This window comes from Brassica oleracea, chromosome C7 (assembly GCF_000695525.1).
Source record: "Brassica oleracea var. oleracea cultivar TO1000 chromosome C7, BOL, whole genome shotgun sequence".
NCBI lineage: Eukaryota > Viridiplantae > Streptophyta > Magnoliopsida > Brassicales > Brassicaceae > Brassica > Brassica oleracea.
Window position 1 is genome coordinate 20,965,062 of NC_027754.1, and position 12,684 is coordinate 20,977,745.

The window sequence follows — 12,684 nt, forward strand, 5'->3', positions numbered from 1 at the left end:
TTTTGTTATAAATTAAGCATTGAAATGATCATCCACTTCTTTACCAAACTCAAGCACTATGATCATCCACTCCTTTACCAACTCAAGTACTATGATCATCTACTCATCAAACACTATGATCACCCACTCATTTACCAAATTAAGCACTATCTTTGTTATTTTATGTATTGTTGTTCACTATAAATACCATCACTCATCTCACTCTTTTGTACACCATAAACAAGAACAAGAGTTTATAATCAAAGAACCATTACATCTTCTTCTTCTTCCTTATAATAAACTCTCTCCCTTATACTAGTGTTATTTGCTTCCTACGGGTATTAAATTCTACTCTTATTTAAATTTCTCGATACTATAAATTATAAGTTATTTCATGACAGAATCCAAGTTTTGAAGAAAATTGCCCCAATCGTCGGCCATTAAATTCTTAGATTATACGGAGTAGTTGAGAATTTAGTGGAAGCAGTTCTACACATTAGACATTCGGTTGCTACATAAATTTTTAAAAGAATAAGAACTTTAACATTATGTACTAAATAAAGCTGATAAATGTCAATAAGTATCTGATTAAATGGCATCTTACAATACTAATAGGCTATTGATAACAGACATGAAGTACTTTCTTGATCTAAGTTTTTTTTTAAAATATAATAGGGAAAATTGTTTTTTTAGAGAAAAAAATGATAATTATGTCCATTTAGAGTAATTTCATATATTTTATGTCCCATTAGGCTAATTATTTTCAAAATGGCAATAATGCCCTTAAAATTGTAATTTTTAAATATAATAAATAATGAGTTCGATCAAGCGGGATCGATCGATCTGAAATTACAAGGTCGAACGGATCGATCGATCTTGATCATTATGCAGAACAAAAAAAACACAGAGCATATACTGATCGACGTGGTCCATTTCACTCGATCGGCAAAGGTTGATTTCATACAGATCGACCGATCTCGAATTATAGACCGATCGATCCCGTGCCCAAGTAAGTATTCCAAATCGTTTTCCTGGTTTTTTCGGTATATCCGGTTTGATTTCCACTTGATTTGAACCGACCAAACACGATTTCAACTCTTTAAACTCGATTTCTTTGGGATGAAACCCATAATTTATCATTTCCTTCACGAACAAAGGAGGAGAAAATCAAAGTCTCAAGTTCATAAACCCTAACTCACTCAATTTCACACTGATTTGGTTGAAATAATGTGAAATTTTTGTGAAAATTTTGTGAACAATCAATGGAATATAGAAGACGGCGTGAGAAGAAGGTTACCACATTTTTTTCGTTTTTTTTTTAAATCGATTTGTTCAAAATATGCAAGTGAATATTCCCAAATATTTTGTTTCCATATTTTTGGAACTGATTTCTTTTGTGTAGAATACAACTAATTTGTAGAAATCAGTTTCTACAGATTTTTAGAATTATAGTAATGTGTAGATTTTGATTTCTACATGTTTTAGATTTACAGTAAATATGTAGAAGTCGATTTCTACGTGTTTTAGATTTATATTAATGTGTAGATTTTGATTTCTAAAGATTTTAGATCGGTAGGTTAAGCGCGGAATGTGTATTCTAAATATTTTTATAATACTCTTATTTACGTAGATCACTTATTCTAAACATTGTAGATTCAATGAAAAAAGTGGATTTCGTTTTCTACTTCGTAGAATGTCATTTCTACTTTATTCAGAATAGAATCTGAAAATTATGATTTAAACATTTTTAGAACTGAAAAAAATACTACTAAGTTCATATAGGTATTTTATTAATAGTTACTATTTTTCCAATTTTTTTTTGTTTGTAAAACTATTTATTAAATTTATTTTCAAAAATATTAAATGGTATTATAGACAAAAATAACACAAAATAGATTTTAGTCAAAAAAAGATATAGTTATTATTTTTTTGCTCTAAAAAAATAATTATCCCAATATAATAAGATGCTGCAATTTAGTTTTGATGTCTAACCAGTTTTGCTTCTTCTTTTTTCTTCTAAGTGTTCCATCTGCGTATTCTATTTGAAGAATTGTCTAATTTTAACTTCGCCGACGTTAAACTATATTAAGCTGCTATTTCACTTTGGTATGATTTATTTTTCAGGAAAAAATAGCTAAAAAAATTATCCGATCGACTTTTAGAATAACACCAAAACCTAACCTATTTTTCATCGTTATCGTTGATGATTCCATTGAAGCAACAAAATCACCCTTTACAAATAGGTTATAAAATTGGGAAGAAACAACTCAATGATTATAATTTGGAGTGATCGAAATATAGATCAGGTGAGATACTGATGCGAAACCAAATTTGAGCGACTCTGGTGAATCCATCAGGTGCAGAATCTCTGCTTGATCCATCTCCAACAACATTCTAGTGATGATGAGGGTGATATTAACATGCCAATCTTATCAACAATCCTTTACGTATTCTTTATCAGATGTTTAAAGTTAAGGATTTGTTTAGAAATATACACCAAATGTAAAACCAAACGCAAATAAATATATAAATCGAAAAAGCTAAAACTGTGATGATAATTCTCAGACGAAACAAAAAAGTCATTTAACATTTAAAGAGGAAAAAAGTAGTAAAGATGAGACCCTTTCATAATGTAAGATCGTCATCAAAGTACAAAAACTCTCTGTATATATGTTTATAAAGAACAAAAAAAGGATCAAAAGGTAAATCATGCGTCAAACCAACATCTCAGAGTCAAGCGGTGCAGGTTGGTGCAGAAGAAGACGAGCCGTTCTCTTTCTTACCTTGTGTTTCCTCAACAGCAAATGACTCGTCCAAGAACCCATCAACCTTAGCTCTTTCCACGCAACATGAAAACTTCTCCGCAGCAACAGGGACATCCAAAGACAGATCCTCAAGCGACTCACCCACTCTTTTAAACCCTTTTGTCATCTGATAAATCGTCACTAGCCCCGACTCAAAACACACTTTTAGCAACTTCCAAACTCGTTCCTTCTTCTCTTTCTCTTCTATGATCCTCACCACTGACTTCTTCACAACCTCGTGGTGGAAAAACGGCATCCCCAGCTCCTTCACACACCTACAAGCTTCTTTCAGGTCTCCAGCAGAGACGTACTCTTCGAGAAGAACCTGAATCTTCTCCTTCACTTCGCTTACAGTGCACCCTGGCGACTTTGTCTCTATTCCTCCTCCTCCCCAGCAACGTAGGATCCTTTCACCGGAGAGACGTGCTTCCAGCAATGTCTTCGCCGTCTGAATCACTTTCCCTCCCACCGTTGAGCCTAGTTCTTCCAAGTCCCGTGGAGCTAACACCTCGTCAACCACATCTCTGGCTAGGAACATGGCAAGCTCTTCAACGACCACTGGGTTGTCTATCGAGCAGTGTCGTCTGCAGATTCTATGAGCATGGAGAATGCGTTTCTGACATCTTTGGCAGGGAAGCCAAGAGAACAGACAAGGACACAAGCCATCTCTTTCTCTCTCTTCTTTCTATCCATTGCTAAAGTTATCAGATACTTGACAAAGATCGCACGTAGCTGGCTAGAAGACGCACTAGGCTCGGTTTCTAGACAATGCACAACCTCTGAAGTGTAACCAGACAGGAAATACTCTCAGACAATCGACTTAGCCTTGTCTTTAAACACATTAGCGCTGGAGTTTCAAGTAACTTCTCACCAGCTGAGAGCGATTTCAAAGAAGAAGCCCATAACCATCCTTCATAAGCAACTTTCGAGATGAAAGACTGTAGCACACTGCGTGCCTCTGGTATATCAAGAGACAAATCTTCAACCGAATCGATGATTCTGCTAAACCCTTTAGTCACTTGAGTGGTGTTAATAAGACCAACCTCAACCGCTTCCTTTAACAAATCAAGCAGCTTCACTTGCGCCTTTTGCCTTTCCATGGCCATAATCAACGCTCTTTTGACAATCTCGTGGTGAAAAAACGGAACTTTCAATGCTTTGATGCATCTAAAAGCTTCCTTCTTGTCTCCACTCATGACATACTATTTCAATAAGTCTTTGATCCTTCCTTTCACATCCTCCGCTGTCCAGTTATCAGCACCTCCCCATCTCTTCTCAACAACTTCTGCGTGAAGCGGAGCCGCTAGATAACTCTTCTCAGCCTTTCTCAACACCTCCACACCCTTTGAGTCATCAGGCAAGAGATTCATCTGCTTCTTCAGAAACGCAGGAGGGAGGATGTCGTCAACTATAGCACGAGCCACAAAGACAGCAAGAACATCAACAGCGTCAGGGATATCTACTGATAGATTATCAGCTGAAGCCACAAGTTTGTTGAAACCTCTGTAAACTTCTGGAGGGTCAATGACATCGGCGTAAAGGGTAGACAAGAGAAACGCAACCATCTCTTTCTCCTTGTCGTTCCTGTCCATGGCCATGGAGACTAGCTTCTTGACGAAATACTAACGGTACTCAGCCATTCCGATCTCCTCGAGCTCATTAGCAACTGATAAAACATCATTGGTGCTGAAGTATTCCTCGACGATTATGGTTGCCTTTTTCTTGTACTCGCTTAGATCTTCATCAAAGTTCGTTGAATCTGAAAGTCCATTGCCCTGGTTCAATGATACATACATGATACATCAGTGTTACAATGAGTTTTCCATAACGTTGAACATCAAATAGAGGCGAGGCAAAAGGAGTCCAGTTAATGAGAATACCTCAAAGGAGTAATCATTCTCTGCGTCAAGCGAGTCTCCCAAATTTTCTTGGCTCCCTTCCACTGCATAGTGAGAAAATGCTAACCAAAATTCAGACCAAACATAGTTATATATTAACCAACATCCAGAGGAAGTAGAATTAGCAAAAAGGCTATACCTTTAGGAGAAAGAGAATGACTATGTCTCTTTGACAGCTCTCCTGCCATATTGGCATGTGGGAAAGGAGATCGCTTGTTAAACTCTATAGGCTTTTTTTTTTCGAATCCCTCCAATTCCTCAACTTTCGATTGCCTCACGATTATTCACTCACCATAGTATCTTGCAATCTCTTTAAAGAACATAACAAAGACTCAGTCCCAAAACAAAACAAAGCAGCCACAAAAAAAGTTATCACGACATACTCTAGGCTTCAATCTCTAATAGATATATATATATATCGAACAATCAAGAATCAAACACATACAAAGATTAATTTACCGCCAATTTAATCACATCAACGAGTGTAATAAGAAGATTTGAAAACAGATTCAATAACGCTAGGGATTGCAAAACTACACCAATGATGGATTTAGGTTAAATATTGTTCATCGATTGACCATCAATACAATCAAATCGCATTAAAACAAGAAAACGATGATAATAACAGAAGAAACATATTAACGTAAGAAGAGATTACTCGGAGAAGAGTGATTGACTCCATCCATTGGAGAGAAACATAACGCCGGCGATCAAGCTGGCGTCTCCGTCACTCGCTTTAGGGGGTGTATTGAATCCCAAAGTAATTTGATTTCAAATGAGTTTCCTACGAAGGCGGGAGAATTAAAGAATTTGGTCTGATGTTTGTTAAAACAGTCTAATCTCATCTAAAATAACTATATTTGGATTTTTATTTTTATAACTAAAAAATTCTTCTCCGACACTCTAGAAACAATTAAGGGAATATATTCAACTGAAAGTTTCAGGTGATTTGTATTAAAATAACAAATCCACGTTATTGAAACATGAATTTTTAAAACTCATTTAAAATTCACTGTTATTGAATTTGACATTTCTTAAAATATTTTGAAATCCACTGTTATTGAAAATATTTTAAGTTGTGGAATTTTAAAGTTTTCAGGTGATTTTAGGTTGTTTGGGTAGGATTTATTAGTTAAAAAAGTTAAAACTCAAATTTCATAGTTTTAGTTGATATTCTAGAGTAGTTTAACAAAAATCACTTAAATTTCTGCAAGTTATTGAAATCATGTAAAACTCCATTAAAAATCAAATCACATCAAATGTTAAATTGAATACATCTCCCTAAAGTACTCTAAAATCTTCAACTTAAATTTTGTTCAATAACAGTGCATTTCAGAATGTTTTATTAAATGACAAGTTCAATAAAAGTGCTTCTTAAAATTCATGTTTGAATAACAGTGGATTTGTCATTTTAATACAAATCACTTTAAACTCTTAGTTAAATACATCCCCTAATTTTTGTTTCTGTTCCTCCTTTTCATCATGTCGAACACGGTCGTAACTTTTCTAAAGCTGAATTATTTATTTCTTTCTTTTTTGAAGATTTTTAATTACTTTATTTAAAAAAAAAAGAAACCAGCCTCTTAACTAATGACACAAGCCCCCTATGGTTTTGCCTTGTATCCGTAATTTGCTGCCTTGTACACCACTATGGTCTTGACATATGTTACCTCTTGGCCCCAACCACGTCTCCTACGAGTCGAGTCATTCACGCTAATATTTTTTTCGTTTTGAACCAAATAAAAAGCGTTATGGGTTTCTCTCCCTTTACCAAGCCCATTGGGTATCACTGTCTAACGAATGGGCCTTCGTGCTTGAATCCCACGCAGTCGACAGGAAAGTTCCACCTGGCGCCTTAAGAGCTAAACCCTCTTCTCCAAGTAAAACCCTAAAAGATAATGAAATAAATTAAATAACAAAATCAAATAAATTACAGAAACGATCCGTAAAGTATGCAATCCTATTGGAACATTCGATCTTCTTCCCAGATTCTGAATTTGCACCAACAAAAAAGTTTAGGGTTTTTCTTTTCTTCCCCTGTGATGGAGACTTCAAGGGGTTCATGTCGGGCTGGAGACAGAGTCTTAGCTCCAGGGTTTAGGTTTCATCCAACCGACGAGGAACTGGTTGTTTACTACCTCAAGAGAAAGATTCGCCGCAAGAAACTGAGAGTCGCTGCAATCGGCGAGACTGATGTCTACAAGTTCGATCCGGAGGAGCTGCCCGGTACCTTTACAAGATTTTTTTCTCTTTCCACCATTTTCATTTATTTGCTTACGGTTGCCTGAACTTTGCTCTGTTTTCAATGAATTTGCTTAGTTGAAGTATCGATTTTTATTACCTTATTACAATGGTTCTGTTTTTTTTTATACTTTGATTTGAGATCTATGTGTTGTTACCATGTTTAAAAGGTTAACTTTTGACTCGGGGAAGATGGACTTATGTTTTTTGTAGGCAAAGCATTACATAATACTGGAGATCGTCAGTGGTTCTTTTTCAGCCCGAGAGACAGGAAACAACATGGAGGCAGGTCAAGCAGAGCAACTGACCGTGGATACTGGAAAGCAACAGGGGTAGACAGAATCATCAAGTGCAATTCTCGTCCCGTTGGAGAGAAGAAGACCCTTGTTTTCCACAGAGGCAGGGCTCCCAAGGGCGAGAGGACTGACTGGGTCATGCACGAGTACACACTGCACAAAGAGGAACTCGAGAAGTGCGGAGATGTTAAGGATAATTTTGTTCTTTACAAGATTTTTAAGAAAAGCGGGTCTGGTCCTAAGAACGGTGAGCATTATGGAGCTCCTTTTGTTGAAGAAGAGTGGGCTGAGGAGGATGACGAGGTTGATGAGGCTGATGCAGTCCATGTTCCTACAAATCAGCTCATGGTTTCAGTTTGTTTGGGAAGTAATAATAACATATGGGCGGATGGTGGGCTTAACCAGTCTGAGTTGAATGAAAACGATATTCAAGAGCTGATGAGACAGGTTAGCGAAGAGACTGGAGTGAACTCTCATGTGGCAAATAATAATCCGGTAAACTTGGCAGAAGATGAGTATTTGGAAATTGACGATCTTTTGCTCCCTGGATCTGAACCAAGTTATGTGGACAAACAAGGGTCTGCTGTCCTGAATGATAATGATTTCTTTGATGTTGATTCATACATTGGTGATTTTGATGCCACAAATCCTCAGTCAGAGCCTGTTGGTGTTGGTTTGAACAATGGGGTTAAAAATAGTCTTCCAGTGAATACTTTCCCAGTGACTGACCAGGCTAATAACAACCAGTTCCCACAGCAAACATGGAAGAACCAAGATAGTAACTGGCCACTCCGTAACAGCTATACCAGAAAGATAAGCAGTGAGTCATGGACGCATGAGCTAAACAATGATGAAGTTACTGTTTGCAAATTTGGTGAGGCCCCTGGTATAGGTAAACTGATGATACCTTTTGTTTATCTCTTAATTCTATAGCGAACAGCAATTTTCCTAATCATATTTACTTGGCAGGTGGTGCATCTGAGTTCATAAACCCTATTGCTTCTGGTATAAGTATAGCAAAGGGAGAAGAAGCCACAAAAGACGAGTCAAGTCAGTTTTCTTCTAGTGTATGGTCTTTCCTAGAGTCGATTCCTGCGAGTCCAGCATTCGCTTCAGAGAATCCAATCGTTAACCTGAACATAGTCAGGATATCAAGCCTCGGTGGCCGCTACCGGCTTGGTTCTAAAAGCACAAGTACCAATGTTGTTATAGCAGTTAACGATTCAGAAGCAAAGAGGAACAAGTGTGGAGGATACAACAAGAAGAACAATCACAAGGGCTTCTTCTGCTTATCTATCATTGGAGCTCTGTGTGCTTTGTCTTGGGTCATGATGGGAACAATGGGAGTTTCAGGAAGGTCTTTGTTGTGGTGAGAACCCTAAAGCCAAAGACTATGAAGAAAGGCTCAGAGTCCAAGTTTCGTGATCTTTGTAATTGTTTTATTAGCTTACTCATAAACTGTTAAAGTATCGGTTTGTTGTTTTGGTTTCGAACCTTGCTGCATAACAAAGCTTTAAACCATTGCTTACTAAACACAGTAGTATAATGTTTACTAAACCAAAAAAAGAACTTCAACCTTCAATTTGTACCTGAGTAGTGATATCCTCAAGCCGCTTCTTCACACTCATATCAATAAGCTTAGAACCTGAGCCACCGTACCTAATCGTGAACCCAGCTATCAAACTCTCGTCAATCACCGTTCTGATTCTCACATTCCTAGCTCCGGTGAGCCTCTGCACATGCTTCGCCACCTGAGCAAGATGCTGAGAATCGAGCTTCACCACCGACTTCACAACCACGAGCTCCGTCTTCGTCATCTTGTTGTACACAGCTTCGAACTCCTTCGCGATCTCCTTCACTAGATCTATCCGATTCGAATCGATCAACACGTTCAAGAAGTTGGACGTGTGTGGAAGCAGCGATAAAGACTCGGAGATCAAGTCGATCACCTCTCGCTTCTTCCGAAGCTCCACCGTCGGGTTCACGAACAGCTCTAGAACCTTCGGGTCGGAGAAGGTCTTCTCCAGCTTCTCCAAGTCGCTGCAGGTTGGTTCTAGAGTGTTGTTCGCTTTCGCCACGTCAGCCAACGCCGTCGCGTAGATTTCGGAAACCGGCGATGACATTTTCACGCCGCCGCCGGCGTTGCGGCGACGAGGGAATCGGACGGTGAGGGGGAGGGTACGCTGTGTGGTTGCGTGAGATGAGAGATGGAGCTTGGAGCCGAGAGATGTTGGGGTTGACTGGAGAGAAGCCATTGTCGTTGGTCAACAGATCTTCGGTGATGGTGTTGATGGCGACTTGGAGAACGATCGGTGAGACCATCTAACGGTTGACATTGATTTAGGAGTTTTACAGTTGACGGCTGATAATGATAGTGAGGATACGGCGTCGTATTGGTTAAACCCTAACGATCGCATTATATGATTTCCGGTTTGTTCATCATAGTTCACTGAGAATTTGTAACTCTTATTTTTTATTTTATTCTTGCGAGGGATGCTATAATGTGTTCCATGTTATTTTGGTAGATGAAGACGATGATTCTGTACACACATACACTCACATGTCACACTGGTATTACTCTGTTATGTACTTGTGTATGTAATCGAGGGAATGTAAAAAGCTCTCAAATTGTATGTCTAAGAAAATGTTCGGCTTCAGTTGTTCAAAACAAAAAGAAGAAAATGTTCGGCTTCTTTAGGATAGTATATGTGAGCTTTATACGTTAGCTTGTAGCCCAACAGACTCTACACTTGTTGCAAGTTGCAACCTGAGGAGGACATTATATATAAAGGCTTTATATGGAGGATTGGTCTGATGAGCTTCATGGTCTGCACATAATTTGTTTTTGAGCTTCTTTGTATCAAATCCATGTTAATCAATCTCCATGGTGAATCAATATTTTCTGGTCATCAGGACTCTGTGTTTTCTTTAGGAGATGGAGATGGAAATGGAAATGGCAATGAGATTACCGGAAAGAAAAAAAATCAAGTTTTGTTGGGTAATCCCATTTAACATCTAATCTGATTTGCTACTATTTAGTGAGCCCTTTAAATGACAGAATTAAAAAAAATATGACTAAAAATTATCAAATTTTATAGTCTGATGTATGCTAAGGTTGAGCAATAAACCAAATCCAAAAATCTAAACCTAATCTGACCCGATAAAAATGAAACTGAACCCAATATAAATACCGAATGGGTTTTATTGGATTATGAGTTTTATCCGAACCAAATCTAAATGGATATCCGAAAAAACTTCATAGTCCTAAAAAGAACTTGTATCAAACTAGATCTCAATTTCTATTATGTATCCAAATTACAGTTTTATATTATTGAGTACTTAAACTAATTATATATTACATGAATAATTAGCTCAAATACTAAGTCTAATATATATTTTGAATTTTGGTTAATATTAATGTTTTTATGTTTTTATAATTGCATTTGAAGTTCATTTACAAATAAGTTTTCTCTAAAATTTGACCAATGTTTTTTTAAAGAAGTTTAAAACAAATTTACGAATTAATCGAGTATTTTAATGTATGTCAACTTTCTTTTTGATGACATAATTATTTTAGATGTTTCATACGATTATAGAGTTGATAGTTGTTACATTTAATTTGCTTACATTTCATTATGTATGATTCTCGTTCGTACAAGGATTTGGTTTGTCATGAATCATGATATATACTTCTGATGTTATCACGTATAATTCAAGAACGAGTTTCCCAAAATTATTTTGAAGACAACCATATGGTTTGAGGAAACCACGTACATAAATTTATTAAAAAGATTATAAATATTTTGAGTTTAATCAAGTACAAATTAGTTTTTTAGAACCAATAACCCGATTAATATCCAAAACCAAAACTATTATGGGTTCAAGTAGATCTTGGATATGTAACTAAACCCGAACAATATCTGCCCTGAAATTTTATAATATCCGAATGGAGTTTGAAGTTCATGAACCTGAAAACACGAAACCCAAATAAACACATACTGGAATCCGATTAGGACCCTGATTTTCCATCCTTAATGTATGCTATCTTATTTTATAGTTTCACATAAAAACAAAAACTAAAATACAATTAGTTGAAAAAATAAATCCAAAAAAATATATGCTATATAAAAGTTGAGGCTATAAGCCATTGAAGGCGTCCACGTAGGATTTAAAACCACCAATCGTATTATGACAAATAAAAATTTTAATTTGTTATTTTTAACTATGTCAATGTTTCAAAAAAAAACTGTTTATTTCATAATAAAAAAAATCAATATCGAATAAGGCAAACTAACAAAAGTAAAAACATTATACAAATATTAACTTAATATATATATATATATATATATATATATATAATTTCTAAATTTGAGATAAATTAACTAAAAATAATAATTAATTTTAAATGCAATAATTCAAACAATTATAACCATAAATTTAACTCATGATTTTCAAAATTTAGGCTATATGTTATTGAAAATATTCATAAATAACATACATTATATATAAGCTAAGACTATAAATCAGTGAGAAACAATTCATTATATTTTTATTAAGATTAAAAAAATTCCATAAAATCATTTAAAATAAAATAGAGACCAATATCGAACAAGGTAAGTTAACAAAATGTAAACATTATAAATAAATATATTTAATATATAATATTTCTCGAAATATAACATTAAAATAAAATACAAAATAATAATTAATATTAAAAATATAAGACTTTCAAACAATTATAAATTAATTAATTTAACTCATGGTTTTCAAACTTTAGGCTATATACTATTGAAAATATTCGAAAATAACATATAATATATATGAAGCTATAAGTCATTGAGAGTATACACATAGGCTTAGAAGAAAAAAACAATCAAAATATGAAAAATCATAATTATAGTGTACTATTTCTAAAATGTTAAAATTTCCAAAATTGATAATACAAAATGGAATTCAACATCAAATAAGGTAAACTAATAAATAAATTATTAAAATTAAATTGATTCATAGATATGTATAGATATATATATTTAACCAAAAATAATATAAAATATAAAGATACAATATTTTTCCTCCCAAGAACACAAAATAAAAATATACTCTTCAAAATTAAATTTCAAAAGTGTATTTTCAAAATAAATTGTAAATCAATATCAAATGTGTTTTCTTTAGTAATATCCAAATTGAAAAACCAAACATAATCTTCATGAACAAGGAATGCGTCAAGAATATATGACTTGAAGTGAATGAACAGAAACATTGAATAAGAAATAGTACAAAGAAAAATGTAAAATATCTGCGACGAAAAGTAGACATACAAAGCCGAAGACAAAATCAAATAGACGAAAAATGTATCACACCAAAAAATCGGATAGAGTAGAGAATAATTCCAGTATAAGAAAAAGATTTGAAATTTATATTCGCTCTCTCTGAAAGATGTTAAGTAATAGAACATATAGAGAGAGA

The 12,684-nt window shown here is 35.1% G+C and overlaps 2 protein-coding genes and 1 pseudogene across 2 annotated transcripts; 1 reads left to right on the forward strand and 2 right to left on the reverse strand.

The window, feature by feature from the left end:
- Positions 1-2,516: 2,516 nt before the first annotated feature.
- Positions 2,517-5,420, reverse strand: LOC106302230 (annotated as a pseudogene).
- Positions 5,421-6,583: 1,163 nt separating this feature from the next.
- LOC106301179 (NAC domain-containing protein 13) lies at positions 6,584-8,751 on the forward strand. Its single transcript, XM_013737522.1, has 3 exons — positions 6,584-6,907; positions 7,136-8,110; positions 8,188-8,751. Exons 1-3 carry the CDS (start codon positions 6,634-6,636, stop codon positions 8,589-8,591), a joined length of 1,653 nt encoding a protein of 550 aa, XP_013592976.1. The 5' UTR covers positions 6,584-6,633; the 3' UTR covers positions 8,592-8,751.
- On the reverse strand, positions 8,686-9,723 carry LOC106301180 (ATP synthase subunit delta, chloroplastic-like). Its single transcript, XM_013737523.1, has one exon. The coding sequence runs from the start codon at positions 9,471-9,473 to the stop codon at positions 8,790-8,792; it is 684 nt and encodes a 227-aa protein (XP_013592977.1). The 5' UTR covers positions 9,474-9,723; the 3' UTR covers positions 8,686-8,789.
- Between the last annotated feature and the right edge of the window lie 2,961 nt (positions 9,724-12,684).